Below are 22,708 nucleotides of genomic sequence, written 5' to 3'. Positions count from 1 at the left end.
AATACAATAAAATACACAAGTATCATTTATTACATAAAATATAGACATGCAACATATCCCCAGATAGCTTAGGTCTGAGCGCACATTATTACTGAATGGCGCTCAGACCACACACATACAGTTCAATTGCCATGGAGCCAAAGTCTTTTATTACACGAATAGGCTCCATGGCATAGCTATCTGGGTTAATTTAGTTAATTCAGTAAATCCGAGAATCTACCGAACGCCAGGGCAGAAATACATGAATAGACCTTTCTGCATAGGAAAATAAAGTATTTAAATGCCGGTCCATAGTCAAAAGGCAGCAGGCAGGCAACCAGGCTCCTCCAATGCACAGTGACGAGATTGGTCTCGTCACAGGTGTATCTAAGCAGTGCATGCTCCTTACCTTACATTTATAAAGAATAAATATTGCCATTATATCCGATCTATTGATCTAGATTACATTTGTGACCAACTATAATATATCAATGAATTATGGTAAAGCTCTGCCCAAATATGTAGATTTATATATTGTGAAAATGTTATCAGTTTATTAACAAACGAGGATTCCAGAATGGAACTGTATTGATCAATTTATTTATATAAATAATACATACTACAGGGCAGCACTTTTCATTAATTTCTCATCAGCATGAGGTCAGGATATGTTTCCAGGAAAATATGTTGGATCTGGCAATCACGATCGCAACAGGTGAAATACTGTAAAGTGTTATAGAAAATGTGGAAACAGAGGAATTATGATGTATACTTACTGCAAGTACAGCAACAGATGAGAAGAATGATTAAGTGCAGGGTGCACGTTGTACAGCTGGACCCCAGAGACATAATGAAAGACAGGCTGTGAATAACCAGATGGGCTTCGTGGTATAAGTCAATGTTGGTATTCTGTGAGGGTCAGCTCTGGCACAAATAAAGGGAATATTAATTCTGGCTTTCTTCCATCGTGGCCCCTTCGTGGTACTGTATGTAATCCAGGAACAGTGGACAGACACTATGAGGAGAAGGAGCTGGCCTCCAGGAGTGAACTTGTCAGGAGTCAGGTCTCAGTCTGTGTGTGCAAACTTGGACCGTTTTCTGTACTTGTCTTTTGTCACTGCCCAGGTTAATCATTGATCAGTAGTATATGAATAGCCATTTAACGGACACATAGAAGGGAAAGTGGACAGGGGAATTTATTACTTTCAGATTGTTTCTTTTAGGTGAATGGTGGACTACTTTTTGAGACCACTCCTCCTGTGCCTTTCAAGAGATGTAGTAGCAGCTGCAGTTCCAGCTGCAATCAAATAAAGGAACACTCCCAATGTTAAAAATGAATATATTTATTTTTAATGTTAGTTTTTGTTTTTATTATAGATTGCTGGGACCTCCTTTACATTTTTTTTTTTAAAAAGGCATTACAATTATCTGCAATCCTGCACCCAGGACAATCTCCCCTCTGCAGCTCGATCCACCTATCTCTGGTCCAATCCAATGCTTCAGAGAGAGCACTGCGGACTTATCATGCATGCTTGCATACCAGAAGGATTAGTAGCCATTGACCTCATTATGCATGCAGAGGTGGAAGTAATGAAGAGAGGGCCCTGCTGCAAGAATTGTTTTGCATGGGACACCCAATGGGTGCCTCAGTGTGCGGGCCCCGGTAGAGCCCCACCAGCGATAGGTCCACTACTGATGGTTTGAATGATGACGACAAAATGTGAAGGCCCTCAAAATGTGTCTCTACTGACTGACTAAAGGCATGTTTTAGGCATGATTTTCAGAAAAAGCAAGGTTTTATATTGCCAAACAAAAGGGACAACTTCTGCAGCTCAAAACCATTTTATTAAAATGTAGTGGTTTTGGTGCTTAGACTGGCCCTTTAAGAATCTTATACTGCGAGGACATGTGGCAATATTATGCTTATTCCCTAAATGTTTTAATTCCCTAAATTAATAACAAGTTGCTTGGAGAATTTTTCAGCTATTTGGCTCAAATTTGAAATTAATTTTGGATTAACTTTGAATTCCTGACAATGCTCACTTTAGGGAGTAACCATAAATAACGTGCAGCTTCTCAATCTGCATTGCATGTACCCTCTGGATCAGGGGTCCTCAAACTCCTGCCCCCCAGATGTTGCTGAACTACAACTCCCATGATTCTTTGAATTACATAGATAGCCAGAGAATCATGGGAGTTGTAGTTCAGCAACATCTGGGGGGCCGTAGTTTGAGGACCCCTGCTCTGGAGTATATCTGAAGGAAATGGTGAAAAAAGAGACACACAGAGGTGAGCCTGACCGGGCCCCTGCAGTATCTGCCAGATGGGAGGAAGTGATAGACAGCCTGTCACTTCCTTCGAACTAAGAAGACAGCCCGCAGGAGATGGCTGGAGCACACAGGCAGCGTGGAGGCAGAGGAGAGGCTGGAGGGAGCAGGTACATGGACACCAGGTAAGTTAGGGGTGGCTGCAGATCTAATTAGTGCAAGTGTGTATGTGTTGGTGTCTGTGTAAATAGTCGTGTTCGGTCATAATAAAATATCATGTCCTTGTTCATACATGTTTGGTGGTTGTGTGTATGTATGTATATGAGTGTGTGGGAGCGGGTGTGTGTGTAGGTGTGGGCGAGAGTGTGAAGGCGTGTGCAATGGGGGGGTGCAGTCGCTGGTGAAGCCATCTCCCTGAAATGAGATTTTGCATGTTGGGATGTTCTACCTAGGTTATTATTACCCTGCCAGGTGAGTCACAGACCCAAATAACCAGCAAAAAAAAAGTAATATCTTATTTATAGTATGTTAGTGAAACAAATACATATTACACCTCTCAAATAAATGTATTTAGGCCTAGTCACTGCGAGCTGACAGCGTCACTGACCTGTGTGGTAAACTAAGAACCTATCGAATGGCAGTATTCGGTTACCTGGGCATGGAAGACTAGCCAGCACACATTATTAGGAATATCTGCTGCACTCTCAGGTCCATTCATATCATCTCCTACGTGTATATCCCTGTTGGGCACAGAGGAACCAGCCATAGCTTGACGTCCATAACCACAGACGTTAGGGTACAGTATTGTTTATTTTTCTAGGGATTACATGTATGGTTTATGCAGCATATACACTTTTCTCTACGCAGGTACAGCTGCACAAAGTTATATAGCTGTTACATATAAATAGAGGCTTTAAAGAGTTCAAGGATTTTTACTGCCGTTGATCAAGAAGAAGGCAAAAAATTAGTTCTATACAAGTTTTTTATTATATCTATGTGAATACTAGCTTATGTGATAGCCAGTCAGTGTTATATTATTGCAGCTAGTAAGACAAAGCTTAGAATAGTCGTACTCTCCTTTTCTTTGTATTGTAATATGTGGTATTACTTATCTGTATGCATACATACTGCTCATTACATTTATACTGACATTTTGTGTATTGTCTAATCTGTCGAGTATTTACCTCAATGAAGAGCGATTGCCAAAAAATAAAAAATAAATAGTTCTAGCAAATTTCTATTGTGCCACAAAAAAAAGTGAAAAATACATCTATCTAATGTTTATTCAACAGTTTAACATTTGCTTTTGGGAACTCCTATTCTCTTGGTAACCTTAGTGAATTGTCATGGAAGGTGCAAAATGATATTTATATTAAATATAAATTAAAACTACAAAAATTTGGATTTTTCTTTGGAGATAACATGTGACAGATGTCCAACTTCATTCCATTTGCTAATAGAGTCATGTGATGGCTCTCAGCCAATAAATCGTGCTTAAAGTTTACGTGTTAGAACAATAATATTGAGATACAGATTTCACCTTCATTAGATCAACTCAGACTGGAAGAACGGCGGTCACTCAACACAGCAAGGTAAGTATGAAACCATGTTCAGTCGGTGTATTAAAAAAATTAAATAATTTTATATCTATATATATATATATATATATATATATATATATATTACAATGTTAAACAAAAATCTGCACACCAGTCAAACCATAAGACTTGCTTTTCCCACAGATTTGCGGTGATGTTATTACCGCATAGGATTCTGGGTGGACATATGCAAATTAGTTTAAGAATCAAATTTTTGCCTCATTCCATTTTAAACATGAATTCCTTTGAGTCTGTGTTTGCGGTAGTAACTTCACTGCAGATTTGTGATTTCTGTGGGAAAAGCAGGTCTTATGGCTTGACTGGGGTGGAGATTTTTGTTTAACATTGTATTAACTATCCACAGACTTCAGGTGGAAGGGGTTTTCAGTCACAATTTTTTACCCACCATAACATTTTTGGTTTTTGCTTCCCAAGCACCACCAAGCCTCAATAGCAAGCCAGTAACCAACCATTTGCATTAACAATGAAACAACTGCCCATGAGTGGTTCACTGGTTTTGCATCTTTTCCTAAGTTGTGTTTCAAAGCTGTTGTATACAGCAAACAGACTCAAAGGAATCCATGTTTAAAATGGAATGAGCCAAAAATGTGATTCTTTGTTAAACTAATTTGCATATGCCCGCCCAGGGCCGGACTGGGGATACAAAGCAGCCCTGGATAAAAAATTTATGCCAGCCCCATAAGTCACTGCGCCATATATTGTTGCGTGTAACATGTAAGGCTATGTCTTGCCATGACAGATGATTGAGTAATATATATACATGTCGCTACAGGCTTTTCAACGTAAACACTGACTTTTCAGAGAAAAGGCAGTGTTTACATTGCTTCAAAGTGACACCGCTAGTGACAGTCACTCAGACGGTCACTAGAGGTGCTTCCTGTGTCAGTGCATGTACATTCAGGGCCTCCACACTCTGTAGGTGCTGAACGTTCCTCATAGAGATACATTGATTCAATGCATCTCTATGAGGAGAGGCTGATTGGTGTAACGTTTTGCAGCCAATCCAATGGCAAAGCATTGGATTGGCTGAGATCATCAAGCTTGATGATCTCAGTCATAGAGGCAGGGCCAGTCGAGGGGAGACCAGCTCGCTGCGTGGGAAAAAAAAAGGTGAGCAAAAACACTATTTTTAAACACACATATACACCATGACAGACACAGAAACACACATATACCATGACACAGACAGACACACACCCCATGACAGAGACACACACACACACACCATACAGACAGACACCATGACACAGACAGACACACATATACCATGACACACACACCATGACACAGACACACACACCATGACGGACACACACACCATGATGGACAGACACACCATGACACAGACATACACACACACCATGACGGACAGACACACCATGACACAGACATACACACACACCATGACAGACAGACAGACACACACACCATACAGACAGACACCATGACACAGACATACACACACACACACACACACACCATACAGACAGACACCATAACACAGACAGACACACACACACCATACAGACACACACCATGACACAGACACACACCATACAGACACACACCATACAGACAGACACACACCCCATGACACAGACACACACACCATGACAGACAGACACACACCATACAGACAGACACCATGACACAGACAGACACACACACCATGACACAGACAGACACCATAACACAGACAGACACACACACACCATGACACAGACACACACACACCATGACACAGACACACACACACCATACAGACACCCACCATGACACAGACACACACACACCATGACACAGACACACACCATACAGACACAGACACACACCATGACACACACACACCATGACACAGACACACACACACACCATACAGACACACACACCATGACACAGACACACACACACACACACCATACAGACACACACACACACCATACAGACAGACACCATGACACAGACAGACACCATAACACAGACAGACACACACACCATACAGACAGACACCATGACACAGACAGACACCATAAAACAGACAGACACACACACACACATTACTCCTACCTGCCAGGGGGTCGTGCAGTGCAGGAGGCTGCTGGGGCAGGTCTGCTGGCGGCCGTTGGGGCAGGTCTGCTGGCGGCCGCTGGGGCAGGTCTGCTGGCGGCCGCTGGGGGACTTGCACTGGCGGCCGCTGGGGAAGCTGCGCTGGCTCTGCTCTCCCGCCCTCGCGCGCTGCTGAATGAGACCGGTGCCGGAATATTACGTCATATTCCGGCACCGGTCTCATTCAGCTGCACGCTGGGAGAGCAGAGCCAGTGCAAGTCCCCCAGCGGCCGCCAGTGCAAGTCCCCCAGCGGCCGCCAGCAGACCCAGGTGTCTGCCCGGCCCCAGGTGCCGACGGCCCACCGGGAAATTTCCCGGTATCCCGGTGGGCCAGTCCGGCCCTGTGCCCACCCAGAATCCTTTGCGGTAATAACATCACTGCAAATGTGTGATTTCTGTGTGAAAAGCAAGTCTTATGGCTTGACTGTGTGCAGATTTTTGTTTAACATTGTATTAACTATCCACAGACTTCATTATTTTTTATTAGATTGCATTACGGCTATAAGAGTATTATGGGAGATATAGTCCACACCGTCTGGTGCTTTGTGTTGTCTACCCCTACCCTAGGCTTTAGGGGTCCTAAATGAAGAGATTTAATCAAGGCAGTCTCTATACAGTTTATTTAAGCACAAAGTAGAGAATACAATGTATATTTCACATTTTTTAAAACACATAAATACTACATGTATACACCATTGATATCTAGAGAGAGGATGCAATTTTTCTTAAATCTGTTTTCTGCTTGCTCAGATTGCTTCCTCGGTCCCTTGATGGGTACCCTGCAGATTAGAATGAGATATAAGCAGCTATGAAAACTTCATATGTAGTGGAGCTGCCCATCAATATTACCTGGGTAAGTGGTGATCCTTTAAACTTAGATCTGATTGTCGGGTACCAAGCATTCAGATAATAAACAAGTGAGATTTACTAGATGAGGACTATATTGACTATTTCCCTCCCATATTAACAAATACCGGTACATTGTTTTATCCATGCATGTAACATAGAGCAAGCACTAACAGTCTAACAGGAGGATATCTCTAACAAGGTTTATTAGTTGCAGCTTTGACTAAGCATTTGTCATATTCTATGAACCAGTGACTTAGTGACAGGTATGTCCACCAGTTCTTCCTCTTGCAAGCCATGCATACAGTTGAAGGACATCTTGCTAGTTGGCTGATTCAGACTTGCTTTGATTTTCATTATCTGATGGAGAATGTATCTGGAGAACTTCAGCAGTGCCAATGTGTTCTGTAAATCAGCAGAAAATAAATCTCATATTGGTGGAAAACGGCGGCAGTTTAGGAAAATGATCACTGACTGGTTTGGTAATTATTCTGACTCCGACACACTGAACCTTTAAGTCAAAAATGATCCACATGTCTTCCAATTGTGCAATTTAATTGGAATTTATATGGATTGGGCTGTCTATATTATTTCATAGCAATTCACAGACAGTCAAGTTAATATAATGTCCTTAATCCATACTTTGTCAAGAAAAATGTACAGACACAAATACATGTTAATAATTAAATAAATACTGATGTTTGTCGTGGTATATCTATGGGAGAGTCCATATATGACCAGCTTGCAAGTCCCAAGGAACCTGGCTAAGATGCACCATGTGTTCCTCTTCATAATGGTTTACTGCAAGGTAGCATATCTCTTAGTCTCCTTTAGTAAATAATGCTTGCCCCCCCACCAGTTAGGGAAAGGGGGGAGAGATCTGTGTCATTGGAGGCACTAAAACCCTTAATGTGCTGTACTGAGAAATTGCTGTTTTCTGAACACTTTCCACAGGGCCGCCACCAGAAATTTTGGGGCCCCTAACTCAGCTCAGGGTCTGGGCCCCCAGGGGCCCACCTCCAAATACCGCCCACAGGGTCCGCCTCCAAATACCGCCCACAGGAATACACACACAGACACAAACACACACACTGATACAAAAGGACACAGATACATACTAACAGACACACATACTGAAACAGACATACACGCATACAGGCATATATACTGCCACACACATACCGAGACATACACACATATACAGACACACAGGCATACATAGTGACAGACAGACACATACTAACATACATATAGACACACATGCATGAGGACATAAAGACACAGACAGACAGACACTGACATCCATACACTGACATCCATTCACGGACATCCATTCACGGACATCCATTCACGGACATCCATTCACGGACATCCATTCACGGACATCCATTCACGGACATCCATTCACGGACATCCATACACGGACATCCATACACGGACATCCATACACGGACATCCATACACACATACATTCATAATGGCATACAGACATACATACATACATACAGACATACAGACATACATGCATACAGGCAGAGACAGACATACAGACAGACATACAGACATGCATACAGACAGACAGACATGCATACAGACATACATACAGACAGACATTCATACACACACACAAAGCTCATTTTCCAGCCACCCTCTTGTCTCTTACCTTTTCTTTGCATGAGGGTGGCTGAAGCTGATGAGAGTAGTCGGCTGACTCTCCTTCACTGCCGGGCGTGCGCTCGTCCCACGCGGAGTGAGCTCGGAGGAAGTGACCACTTCCACCTAGCAGCACTTGCTGCGGCTGCTTTTTTTTTTTTTTTAAGGGGCCTAGGTCGCGCTACACCACGGCCACAGCGCTGACCGGGCCCCTGAAGATATAGGGCCCATCGGGTGGCCCTAAGTGCGTGGGCCACCCGATGGGCCCCATCAGTGTGCGGGCAATTCCACTGCTACACATGGGGACCAGGTGGCCGGGCCCCCCAGGCCTGTGACAACCGTTATGGTTGTCATCCTCTGATGGCGGCCCTGACTTTCCAGATAACACAACAATAGATAGTTACTTGATGTCTAAGCTGCAGACCCCAGTCGATGGGTAACGGTGCTGCTATTGCCGAAGAGTTCATTAATCCACATTCATCTAGTTTATTTTCAAATATCTGTATACTAACTACTCTCTCAAATGTTTGCAGGGCTATGCAGGGATTTTACAGCAGCAATATCTCCAGAATACAATGTGATTACAATATATTAACAATAATAAATTAGCTAATGTATGTATTCCTGTGTGTCCTTCACCTTTCTTTATCTCATATCTTTTATGCAGAGCCCAAAATAAAGTGACCTCTTTCTATCCCTACTCTCCACTATAAACAAAATGTTTCTAATTACCCGTCTTGTTACACTGTTATGGAAATGTTTACTCTATGGGTCATTGCCTTTATTTATGACAGACAGTTGGTCATGTATGGGTGGAGAGCGGGGCAATGACATTTCATGTTCAGTTGATATTTTATAAAAAGGTTATTATTATATGTATGATGCTTCAATAAAGCTGTGGACATATTGACCCATACCTCTGAGTGCCCACGTTTTAATGGTAACATGGGTGGGTATGGGGTTATTGAGGAATCTCCACCTGCCCATATAGTGACTATGCACCCGTCAAGTTGTCTTCTCCTACAGAGTGCTGAACCTGAAGAATAGTCTTCTAGAAAACATCAAATCTTTCATCTGTCTTCTCTACATAATATGTTGAATATGTTTCAAACTTTAACCCTAATGTAACCCAGCATCTATAGTTATTATTCCCAAGACATTCATAAAAAAAAGGTACCCAATATATATATATATATATATATATATATATATATATATATATATATATATATATATATATATATATATATATATATATATATAATGGAATTGGAGTGCATGTTGAATTAATAAGCTTTTTTTTTTTTTTTTTTTTTTTTTTAAAGTAAAAAGTCTTTAGATCATTACCTGGTTTATCTTCTTCTGCGATGGGCTCTTGTTTCTGTTTAATAGAACTGGAATACAGAACCAATAGTTGAATGTTCCTCAAGTGACATTTCAGAATATAACACACCAAAATGTAATACACTAATACAAGAGAACCCCAGGGTAAATTCAAAATGACTCCAGTCTCCTGAATGTGTCAGTTAAAACATTTAAAAGGGAACTATTCATGTTAAGGCATTAAGTAGTAGGCTGGTGGCCACTGAGAGACAGTGAGTGTTGCTGCTGTTGTACAGTGTTTTGAGATTATTGAATTAGGGCACGTTGTAACTATATTTGGAGTGATTGTAGCTACAGAGAGAGAGAAAGAGTTAAATATAAGATACAATCACCGACAACTAAAAAGCCTAAATAGATTGCCCTGTGGATAGTGCCCACTGAGAAACATCTCAAATACTCCTGAACTTACTTCTGCCATAGATGAAGAAACCATTATATGGCTATATCTCCATTCCTCCCAGAATCATCAAAATGTCCCACCACCCTTGCTCTCCATCTACACATTACAGATGCACGCATGACTATGAGAATAGATGGCAGAAAAATGGGTATTCAATACGTTTGTGGCCACTACCGCGGCGCCAGCCTATTAATAAAAGTTCAGGATTGCAATGAAGTTACTGCTATACCAAGGGTATAGAAAGTTATGAAAGAAAATGCTATGTATTTATCACATGTTAAATAAAATAACAGCTTTATATTAAACCTGTTTAGATCTTTCTTCTGGAAGTTCTTATCTCGTGATATCAGTCCTAGTGCAGCTTGAGTTTGGAGCCTGTCATCTATTGATCTGTCCATGGTGTTAGAATCAAGCTTGATATTGGCAGTAGCTGTCTGAATCATATTCATTACGAGGTCCTTCTCTGTAGGACAAGTGAGAACATTAGACCTTTTGGAACATGATCAGACATAGAACTTTACCAGTGATACTTTTATAGGATTGTGACAAATAATAACAAAATTTTAACTTCTGCAGAACACCGTTTTATTCTCTGTGGATTTATAATGTTGATAACATTTTAGTACCACACAAATTATGCTGCTCTGTTCTACTAGATGGGTTCTAGAAAGTCTCCAATGATGGCCATCTTCCGTGGTCATGGGCAACTTTCGACAACATAAAAAAAAAGTTTCCAAAGAGACAAGCATGACTGAACAGAAGAAAAGAAAAAGTTACCTGCGCTCTCTCCTTAATCCCTATGTATATTTAGACAAATGGAGGTCATTTAGTTGCTCCAGTGGCCATTGGAGGGAATGCCCGCCTGCCAACGTCAAGGCAGACCCCCCTAAGCGGGTCCTAACACTGACCCTTCAGCCTGCTTCCTTGAGCTTCTGGCAAAGATATCTCTAATGAGACAGAGAGGGGTATTTTTTATATACACCCCTATATACTTATTAACCCTTAATAGGGAACACATGGGATGGGTAGCAGCATTGTAACCAGGCTGTGTGATACAAAGTAAATACCAATACAAAAAGAGAAGTCCTGCGCTCACTCCCATTACTACTGGGCCAGCAGCAACGACTACAATACACATCAGCCCCAATATATAGTAAAAACCAAATAAAAGAAAAAGTTACCTGCGCTCTCTCCTTAATCCCTATGTATATTTAGACAAATGGAGGTCATTTAGTTGCTCCAATGGCCATTGGAGGGAATGCCCGCCTGCCAACGTCAAGGCAGACCCCCCTAAGCGGGTCCTAACACTGACCCTTCAGCCTGCTTCCTTGAGCTTCTGGCAAAGATATCTCTAATGAGACACAGAGGGGTATTTTTTATATACACCCCTATATACTTATTAACCCTTAATAGGGAACACATGGGATGGGCAGCAGCATTGTAACCAGGCTGTGTGATACAAAGCAAAAACAAATATACATAGGGATTAAGGAGAGAGCACAGGTAACTTTTTCTTTTCTTTGTTTTTTACTATATATTGGGGCTGATGTGTACTGTGGTCCTTGCTGCCGGCCCAGTAGTGATGGGAGTGAGCGCAGGACTTATCTTTTTGTATTTGTAATGACTGAACAGAAACCTCATCTAAAACGAAAATAACCAGCATGCCGACCAAAGGAACAAAATGAGTTAAAGCGACACTATAGTCACCAGTGCAACTACATGTATTCCTGACCCTATAGTGTTAACATGACCATCTAGCCCCCTGGGCCCCTCATGCCTCCATAAATATAGAAATCTTACTGTGTTCAAGCCAGAAGCTGTAGATCTGCATGCTGTTAGACTCAAGAAAAACAAGCAGTATGCTGACATGTGATAGCCTGATCCAATCACAGTGCTTCCCCATAGGATTGACAAGGAGGCAGATCAGGGGCAGAGCCAGCATGATTCAAACACAGCCCTGGCCAATCAGCATCTCCTCATAGAGATGAATTGAATCAATGAATCTCTACGAGGAAAGTTCAGTGTCTGCATGCAGTGGGAGGAGATACTGAATCACAGGATGCTTGTGCACAGCAGATCTGAGTGGATGGAGGCATATTATGCCTCCATCAACTCCGAAGTCCCTCTGGTTCACTCTGAGTGACTGCAACTGGAGGTGTTCCTAGCTTTCAATGTAAACACTGTATTTTCTCAGAAAAGCTATAATAATGAGCTATAATTCTCACCTGAACAACATCATTAAGCTGAAGTTGTTCAGGTGACTATAATGTCCCTTTAATTCCAGAACATATCAAATCTGGACATAACAAGAGTAACTGTGATGTTTAAGCACGGTAACATTACAGTCAAGGTTTGTTCACTTCTGATTGACTACCTCTGGGTCCAGCTGAAAGTAGCCACTGTTGGATTGCAGAAAGAGAATCTGTTTGTAGTATCTGGCACAGAAGCTCCAAGACCTGTTGGCAGAAATAAAGCAGACATGTCACAATAGCAGGTCACTGTGACTTGTTAGTCCTCTTTATTTACTCAATGCTCTTTGCTAAGTAACATGCAGTTTGGAAGTAGCAAAGTCATAGTTTGAAATACATGATAGACAATAGACCATTTGCCAAGAATATTCAAAATAGGTACGTGGCACTTAATCATGGGATATTTTATTTTAATTAGAGACAGAATGTTTGCTGAAGGTCCCTGGCAGTGATCGTATTTAACTTCTTTTTCAATGACAGGGTATTTTTAGTAGGTATTTCATATATGTGATTTAAAGGGACAGCCTAGACACCACCCGATGGGCCCCATCAGCATGTGGGCCCTGGTGCAGCTGCACCGGCGGCAGTTTCACCGCTACACGTGGGGCCCAGTCATGGTTATCACCCCCTGATGGCGGCCCTGCAGGACACATTCAGAGATCTGGTGGAGTCCATGCCTCGACGCATCAGAGCTGTTTTGGCAGCACGAGGGGGACCTACATGATATTAGGCAGGTGGCTGGGTTTAATGTTGTGGCTGACCAGTGTAAAAAATGATATGCTTTGAACTCATCAGTAGTCTGGTGATGCTGTTTGCATTTTGTGTGTAAAATCAGATTATCCATTCAATCTTCTTTGTTGTCATAGAAGCTTTTGTAAATCAAAAAGCTCTCTATGTATAGTATCCACATTAAAGGAAAAGTTTATTTTTCTGGATTTTGAGGCACTTCCTTGCTGTTCGGTCTCTTTTTCTTGAATTATTTATGTTTCATTTTCATTTAACTTGGTTCAGAATGAGATGTTTTCTGACCCAAGACCATCCTCATTAGTTCAGCTGATGTCTGGTCAGAGAATGATGATATCACGTCTTAGTATTGTTGCAGTAAAGCTTTTACAGAGGTTTTGCTGAGCCTTACTTACAGGTAGACATGAAGAACATTGTAAATAGGTTCCCAGTTGTGCATTGTTTCCTGTGCAGGGTGAGTTAACTCTTTTTATATGTCGGCTGGTTAGAGGCATCTTGAGTCAGAGAATGACTGATTTAGACACAAGATCAGAATGACCAAGCAGGTATAGAAAGGTGTGTCTGAAGAAGTTTGTTTAGAAATGAAAATGAATGTAGATGATTAAAGAAAAAGAGGCAAAGCCTAGTAACATTTTAATGGTTTCTTTATGTAAGAAAGAAAAATAATCTTTAGTCCCACACGGCAAATAGCTTGAACCACTCAGAAATATCCCTTGTGGGTCCACGTTTCCCTTTATAAATAATTCTTATCTTATTCATTATCACAAAGCTAAATCTGATTACTATAAAGATGGATCACACATAATAGCAAAACTGGCTGAAATAATTATAGTAAAACATGAATTTTAGACAAACATTTTGGCCCCTTTGATCCATAACTTGGAAGGCTCTTGTATCCTAGTAAAGGTGTCTCGGTCGCCAGCATTCTTACCAGTAGTTCCTGGTCTTGAAACAAGGTGATGTGATCTTTTCCTCTGCTGGTGCTATTTCTGTTTCCTTTGCGGGATGCCTGACGGGTCCTTGCACGTGACGATGGGGGGATAAGACGTCCAGTTTCTGCAGAGTACAGTGTAGCTCTTTGGGGTTCCTCTGCCTGGTGACATAAAAGTGGTAAAATTAAAGAGTAAGGTTAACAAACATTTCAATGGCAGGCACGGTATCATTCTATTATTCACTAAGCCCTAGAGATACTTCTAGCAACATATGAATATTTTTTCTCAATACTGTTTATTAATGATGTTAAAAGAACATGCATGGTTTGTAGATTCAGGGTTCCAGTCTTTGTGCTGCTGTAACTGCTAGATTAATACTATAATGTTGACTGTAGTATGGTAGTCCATTGTTCAGGCCTTCAGTGTTACAGTCCTTGTTTTGGTGTCCTGTCCCACTGTCCTGGGTTGGTTCCTTGGTGCCCAGTACCTGCGGTGAGTGGTGCCAGCCTGGAGGCTTTCAATCAGCCTGGCATGTGTTGATTCCAGGCTGACAACCCTTCAGTGGTTCGGCCTGCCTCACATTTCATAATGTAATGGACTTCGCCACTGGCACAAGTTGGGTCACTGGCATGCGCTTTCATTGGCCCGCTCACTCCGTCCCTATGGCCTACCTCCCTATGTTGAGACATATGATTTCTAAACAATAATCATGTGCTTAGTTAAATTGCTGCTGCCAGTAATTACCTCCTTTTTATCTTCCGGTTTGTCATTTGAGCAGACCTTAGTTGCGAGATCCCTTAGCTCTTCCCGCCATGCTTCTGATAAAATGCCTGCAGTAAGAGACAGATAGGATTGTGGGCACACCCGGAACATGCATTTTGCAGGAATGGTGCTGCCGTAGTGACCAATATTTATACATAATATAGATTAAGAAACAGCGCACACATAAAAATACATACAATACACACAAAATACCTGCAGTAAGAGAAGCATGAGCTATTTTAGATGATAATATACGCAATTCAATGAAGGCTTCGGGAAATTTACTGAATGTAACTGTCAACAACAGTCTTTAAAATTCATTGCATTTAGCATGACCGGGTCTTAACAGGAGTATCCCATAGCCTAGAGCTCTAAAGGAACCATCCAAATACCATAACAACTAGTGTGACCCTTAACATATGCAGAGCCCCTCCCTCACATACCCAAACACAAACATAACTAGCCACTCTTAGGAACTTAGTTAGGCATGCATACAGACTTGTCTATTTATAAACATGTAATTAGCACACGTGTATAACATGGTATAAACACCAGACATACCAAGATGGCGGGTGTGTGAATGTGCGTGCATAGCATACGCAGTACTGGGAGATGGCTTTCTCTTTGAGGAAATGACTTGATTTCAATGCGTATGATTTAACTGTTACTTTATTCTAAGGAACCCAAAACAAATTTCAAGATAAAGCATAACACGTATTATAGTGCCAACCTGCTGCCAGGAATGGGACTTTGTTTCCGTAGGGGTCTCCTATTGGCAAGCTGCACTGTACACCCAGCAGGTTTGTCTCCAGCTGGTTTTTGATCATGGGATGAGGGTAAAGTGGAGAAGTGACTGACCATTCATCATTGACATTGCAGATTGGATTTCCATTAAGTCCTGAAACAAACAGTGTACCACGGTTTCAGAATATCCTTAAAGCATTCTACTAATTTATAAACCAAGGATTTATTATAGAAGTGCTATGGGCATGGACTTGACATGCCTTGTTCCTTTATGCCAAGATTAGTTGGTTGCCAGGAATGCTGTCAGAAATTATACCAATATACACTAATACTAACAGTCACCTTCCGCAATTTCACTTCATTATTTTCACAAACTGTGTATTTGGAGATGTGATTTCTCTCTCAGCATTACATGAGATTGGAGCCAACAATAAATTGGATCAAAATTAGACCCTGTCCCTGTCAGCTCCCTCCACAAGTAACGACCTTGCTACTGTATGGCTGGCATTTTATGAATATTACATCACAGTTATTAGAACCATTCTTAAAATTATCAAACATCATGTTTTGAACAAATTTTCCACAAGAGGGAGATGAAGAGTTAAAAATAATTTTCAGCTGATGATGCAATGACACGAGAAACATGCATTACATTTTCTTTGATCAATTTTTGTAATATTGCCTCGCCAAAGGAATACATTTTAGTTAAAAGGTCAGACTACACATCAGTGATAAACCATTATCAGGCAGTTTACCCCTGAATATGGGTCCTGAAGACCCCCAACTCAGTCTTACGAGTTGTATGACTGAGGTATACCGATTCATACCAGCAATGGGAGCTGTGATAGGCTGAAAGTGGTCCGCTTACACATAGAAACATAGAAACATAGAATGTGACGGCAGATAAGAACCATTCGGCCCATCTAGTCTGCCCAATTTTCTAAATACTTTCATTAGTCCCTGGCCTTATCTTATAGTTAGGATAGCCTTATGCCTATCCTACGCATGCATAAACTCCTTTACTGTGTTAACCTCTACCACTTCAGCTGGAAGGCTATTCCATGCATCCAATACCCTCTCAGTAAAGTAATACTTCCTGATATATAAATACACTCTCAGCCAATCACCACAGTCCAAGTAAGACAGAGATAAGGGGCTTGTCTTTACCCGTATGTCTCACTTCCTCAATTCCAACTCTCTCCTTGACCCTCTTCAATCTGGCTTCAGCCCTCTCCACTCTACTGAGACTCTTATCAGAGTTACTAATGACCTAATCGCAGCTAAATCCAAAGGCCACTAATCCATACTAATTCTTCTTGACCTCTCTGCTGCCTTTCACACCTTTGATCATGCTCTCCTTCTTCAAACTCTTCAATCACTCTGTCTCTGTGACTCTGTCCTCTCGTGGTTTTCCTCTTATCTCTCCCCCAACGCTCATTCAGTGTCTCCTTTTCTAATGATACCTCCTCCCCTCGTCCTGTCTTGGTTGGAGTCCCTCAAGGCTCTGACCTTTGTTCCCCTTCAATTTTCTTTTTATACTGCCTCTTTCTGCAAACTTATTACCGCTTTTGGATTACACTACCACCTGTACGCTGATGACACCTAGATATATCTCTCCTCCCCGGACCTCTCCCCTGCCGTCCTGCAACTGCCTGCCTTTCCTCCATCTCTGACTGGATGTTCACCCGCTTTCTGAAACTCAATCTCTCTAAAACGGAGCTCCTTGTCTTTCCTCCTCCTAATACTGATCCTCCTCTTTCGCTCTCCTTTCAAGTTAGTGCTATCCACATAAGTTCATCCTTGCAAGCGCGCTGTCTTGGCATCATACTTTATTCTGGCCTCGAGTTTGAGCATCACATCCATTATGTTTCCAAATTCTGTAGATTCCATCTAAAAACCATAGCCCGCATCTGCCCCTTTCTTACGCAAGACGCTACCAAGGAGCTTGTCCATGCTCTAGTAATTTCCCGCATAGATTATTGTAACCCTCTCCTAATTGGTCTTCCCAAAAGCCGTATTGCCCCGCTACAGTCTGTAATGAATGCTGCCACCAGACTGATTTTCCTCTCTAGTCGGTCCTCTCACACCTCACCCCTCTGTCAGTCCTTACATTGGCTTCCTGTATCCTATAGAAGTCAATTCAAAGTGCTAACCCATACCTATAAAGCATTGAACAATTCTAGCCCCTCATTTCTATTCACAGATCCATAAGTATGCCCCTTCTCAGTCTCTCCGCTCTGCCCGTGACCTTCTCCTGTCCATTGCTCGCACCCGTATGGCCAACTCACGCTTGCAGGACTTCTCGCGGGCGGCTCCCTTCTTATGGAATAGCCTGCCTACCGCCACCAGACTCTCCCCTAGTCTTCAATCGTTTAAGAAGTGCCTTAAAACCTATCTCTTTAGGAAAGCCTATGGCCTCCCAGAGTAACCTCGACCTCACATACCTGTCTTTTGCTCTCTCCTAAAGGGCAGCACTCTACTCTCTCCTCCAGCTCTGCTTCACTCCCACCTTATTTGATTGCTATTTCCTGTCCTATTGTGTTTTACACCCCACCTCCTTTAGACTGTAAGCTCGTTTGAGCAGGGTCCACTTCAACCTATCGTTCCCCCCTCTCATAATATTGTAAAGCACTGCGGAATCAGTTGGCGCTATATAAATGACAATAATAATAATACCTGAGATGTGCGTTACACGGTGTGGGTGGGGATTGTGTCTGGAGAAGAATGAATGGTTGCTCAGATTTCCAAATCGAGAGGTATTTTTAGTTGTGGGTCTCATTGCGTCTGAACTGAACCTCAGTGGGGTGTTCTGGGCGAGGTTTTCTAGTCTGCTGGCCAAAGCGGCAATGTCATTGCTCCTAAATGGGCCTGAAACCGGATTCTTTATTTCCTCCATCTTGTCTTTAGAAGATATATGATTTACTCTGCAATCAAAAAAGGGGAGATGATAATTCAAACATTTTGTTCTAAAAATAGTAAAATATAGACTTATAAATTGAGATATGGATCTCTAAATAAAATGTAATTCTATTGCTCAAAAAAATTGCAATACATTCTAGAATTTAGCAAATTTCTTCTGGCAATCTGCTGTTTAAATAAAATAAATGCACGCTGCCTACAAGGGAGGAACTGATTATACCTGTCGACAGACATGATTTTTGCACAGGATTGATATTAGGCAGCCTGGAACAGAGTTGTGCCCATGGAACAAAGGTGAATATATCTCAAGCAAAAACAGCGAACATACAGACGCCTACCATTATGACCAATTCAAATCAATGAAGTAGTCATGGTGGTTGGAGTAAACCTTTAATATGATGAATCTATAAAACAAAATGTGAATAACAGTTAACAATTTTGTATAAATACCTCCCAATGAACACGTGCTTCCTTTTTTTCCTCTTGTCGGCAGCCTTTGTGAGCCCCCCTCTTCTACCCCATTGGCTGTCTAACCACAAAAGTCTGGTGCTCTGGGTAATTGTCTGTCTCTTTAATTTAGTTCCAGTAAGTTAAACAACCAGGAAGTTACCGGACTGGTGGTCTGATTGACAGCCAGTGGGTGTAGCAAGGTTAATCTAGAAATGTGCCAATTTTTATTGAAAACTGCACTTTTCGTAAAATGAAAAAAGACACACTCTTCACACATAAAGCACTTCAGCAAGTGAAAGTAGTTTAGCTATGTGGAGTGTCTCTTTAAAAAATGAGACAAAAAAAAAAACCCACAACATTGCTAAAACATTTCTTTATTGTTAGGAGTTTGTTATCAGATACTTTGGAAGAAAGATACTCATTTAGGTAGTGAGGTAGCTTTTATAACAACCTTTCTGTGCTGCATTTCAGGATTTACTGGGCTGTGTCTCTTCCGAGAGTTGAATCTGCAGTAACAACACTGACCACTGCATATTGATCTTCTAGACCAGTGGTTCCCAACCGAGTCCTCTGGTAGCCCCTAACAGTCCAGGATTTATGTGCTGTTATGGCTGTGTATGCATTTTGGTCAAGCAATTTACATACACAGTGCTTCTTGCTATCTTGCCATTTAACTCTCCTAATAATCTCACAGGGTACATGCATAGCATAGGGCACATAGCAATTATGTCATAGCAACGCTCATATACCTACTCAGCCCTAGAGGCAATACTAATCGAACCATGATTAATGCTTATTTTTTATACATATATTCCTGATAGTATTCAAATCGTCTACTCTACACCTGGTGGCTACCAACCTGGTTGAAGCTAATGTTGAAGCTAATGTTAGATCTCTCTTAGAAAATGGTGCTGTTAATTCTTGCCATGTTACTGTTTATCTTGTGTTGTTCCATCAGCTTGTATCAGCTATCGTGGCGATATGAGCTTGTCTGTAATTCTTAGCACAACAAAAATAAAGAATAATAAAAAAAAAAAATTGCAAATACTGTGCTAAAAATATATGTATTGAGAAAAAAAATCTCAAATTCAGTTGGTTTTCAAATATGGCTTCTTTGCGATTTGGATTTTAATTTACTTTAAATCCTGTCACTTCACAGGACTTTCACGATTATCTATTAATTATCCCTATATTTAAAAAAATATATATATTTGGGAGGTGTGAAAACTAAAATTAAAAACACGTCCTCCATCTTAGCTTCCTGTCAATCATTGCCATGTTATAAGACATGGCATAAAGAAAAGATCATATAAATAATGCTTGTATTTCTCCTCTTCATTTGCAATGTTTGCCGTGGTAATGCTTGTAAGAACTGAATTATGGTGTCATTTGCGAACGCTTTAATATAAATTTAAAAGAAAATGGGAGTATTCATGAGGGCAATTATTTGGGTGGTAAAGCTGGAACCCCCTTCTCAATTCCAAGAGAGTTGTAATTGGGAATGTACTCACTGTGTTTGACGTAGGACAGGGGTAGTGGCAACTTTCCCTTCCGCCATCTTGATTTTCTGTGTCATAATAAAATATTTAATTTTATTTAACATACCAATATAAGAAAAAAATTCAAACAGTTAAATAAAACAAAAACGTTCTATGAAAAACTCAGGCAGTCATTTTATTAATGATCTGTTTAAGAAAATGTGTTCCACTCACAACTACATGCAAACTAGAAGTGTTACAGATACATATACAGTGTTGTCAGTAGGGAAACATAATCCAATACTAGTATGTTCAGAAGCCCATGCCAAGACTGCAAAAACCTACATATTAAATCGACATATTCATGACAGTAAAAGGAGTCATAAAAACCCTCTTGTGGGAATAATGAGCATCATTCTTCGAAAGGCTTATTGTAGCGTGATAACTAGATCAGGCAAATTAGCCAAGAGGGTAGGGAGCTCAGAATAGCGTAGTATTATACTTTTACTATTTATATAGCGCCAGCAAATTCCGTAGCGCTGTACAATGGGTGGACTAACAGACACGTAATTGTAACCAGACAAGTTGAACGAACAAGAACAGAGAAGTGGAGGGCCCTGCTCAATGAGCTTACATGCTAGAGGGAGTGGGGTAAAGTGACACAAATGGTAAAAGTTGGGGGATCAAAGTAGATTGCTAGAAAAGTATTCACGGAGAACTTAGTAGGTTGTTTTTGACAGTTGCAGGAGAGGAGTCATGGGGAGGGGGGGGATGAAAAACTGTTAACAGTTTAATTGATATGCTTTTCTGTAAAAGTAAGTTTTCAATGATTTTTTTTGAAGGAGTGGAGACTGGGTGAAAGTCTAACAGAGTACTAAGCAAAATCCAGTAGGTGCCTCTTACAACCTAAATACAGGCTTATCCTAAGTAGTACAGGCTTATCCTAAGGACTAAAGAAAAGACATAGGAAACAGAGAGAGAAGTAAAGATGGGAAAACTGAAATAGAAAACATAGGAGAAAAAATCAAGGTTATAAAGAGAAAACTAAATACAGGCATTAGGGGTCCGGAGTGTCCCTTTAAAGACTTAGTAAGTAAGACTGTTGCAAAATTGCATAATCCAGAATATGTAAGTTATTGTTTAATTCATATATGTATGTGTTACTATTTGAAATTATTGTAAAACAAATTATTAAAATATATATTTTTTTTAAAACGTAACATTTATTAGACATTGTTTACATTTTCCCTTTAAATAGATAAACTCTTTTTGACTGACAATGCACAATTGTTCTTGCAGGAAAATAATGTAACCATAGCTTGCTGAATCCCTAGTAAGCAGAACAATTGCCAAACATTGCGAGTAACCTAGATATTATATATTTGAAGGGTGACACAAAAAATGCCTTCACTCTGTGTCAGTCCTATTGTCCATTGTCTATGTGTCTGCCCTCCTGACCATGTGTAATGTGTGCAGCTCTGTTTAAAATGGATTGCAGTGTTTCCCATAAACAAACAGCATAACAAATATCAGCTATATTTGCCAGGATCTCTATCATACAGATGGAAGGCACATCATTTTTATATCAATTTGTAAGGAATACAGGCAGCTTCGACAACTGTGCCGCAAGGGTAAAGTGAACCCACTATGTGTGGAACTAAAATCTTTTAATAAAAAATAGAACAGGAAAGCATTAAACTAAGTGGATACAAATTTACTTTTGAGTGCTGTTAAGGGACTACTGCCTCTGCTACTTATGTTTCGTTTTCCCTGCTTGGGCCTGACTAGCCAATATATACCTGTATGAGAGGTATTCCTTCTACACAATGATTCCACTTAGGAATACAAGTTACGTCCATAGGAATAACCCTCTGTACCTGTATCCCTTACCCCCGTTTTTTTAAGGTGAGCCACTATCTTTTTTGATTTACACAACACAGGTTTGCACTACACACTTTTGTATATTTGTCCTTGTTCTGTGTATTTGGCTTCTAATAAAGGTTATTACCACTAAATAATATTTTAATTTCTGGAGGTAACTTGAGTGGAGTGTGTTCCATCTATCTCTAGGTGGATCCCTTACTCCATTCCATATCATCTCCTATTTGTTGTTATTTTTGGGGTTCATGACCTGCATTACCTCCATAACCTAGCAACGACCATAGTACACATCAACC

General features: G+C 40.9%; 2 protein-coding genes across 5 annotated transcripts in view; both read right to left on the bottom strand.

Annotated features, from left to right (window-relative positions):
• Window positions 1–1,043, bottom strand: part of LOC134575397 (microsomal triglyceride transfer protein large subunit-like) — a 124,124-nt gene extending 123,081 nt beyond the window's left edge. The window contains exon 1 of the mRNA XM_063434700.1: window positions 756–1,043. Coding sequence (XP_063290770.1) covers window positions 756–828 — 73 coding nt within the window. The 5' untranslated portion in view covers window positions 829–1,043. The remainder of the gene's footprint in view (window positions 1–755) is intronic.
• Window positions 1,044–6,574: 5,531 nt separating this feature from the next.
• TBATA (thymus, brain and testes associated) overlaps window positions 6,575–22,708 on the bottom strand; it is a 34,946-nt gene continuing 18,812 nt past the window's right edge. For all 4 annotated transcript variants that reach the window (XM_063434698.1, XM_063434697.1, XM_063434696.1 and 1 more), the window contains exons 2-10: window positions 20,565–20,620; window positions 18,361–18,608; window positions 15,671–15,838; window positions 14,923–15,008; window positions 14,178–14,339; window positions 12,628–12,709; window positions 10,560–10,716; window positions 9,818–9,864; window positions 6,575–7,222 (exon numbers count right to left, since the gene is read on the bottom strand). In XM_063434698.1, the coding sequence (XP_063290768.1) occupies window positions 7,140–7,222; window positions 9,818–9,864; window positions 10,560–10,716; window positions 12,628–12,709; window positions 14,178–14,339; window positions 14,923–15,008; window positions 15,671–15,838; window positions 18,361–18,608; window positions 20,565–20,611 (1,080 nt within the window). In that variant the 5' untranslated portion in view covers window positions 20,612–20,620 and the 3' untranslated portion in view covers window positions 6,575–7,139. The remainder of the gene's footprint in view (window positions 7,223–9,817; window positions 9,865–10,559; window positions 10,717–12,627; window positions 12,710–14,177; window positions 14,340–14,922; window positions 15,009–15,670; window positions 15,839–18,360; window positions 18,609–20,564; window positions 20,621–22,708) is intronic.

Source organism: Pelobates fuscus, chromosome 10 (genome assembly GCF_036172605.1).
Source record: "Pelobates fuscus isolate aPelFus1 chromosome 10, aPelFus1.pri, whole genome shotgun sequence".
Classification (NCBI taxonomy): domain Eukaryota; kingdom Metazoa; phylum Chordata; class Amphibia; order Anura; family Pelobatidae; genus Pelobates; species Pelobates fuscus.
This window is presented reverse-complemented; position numbering and strand designations above follow the sequence as displayed.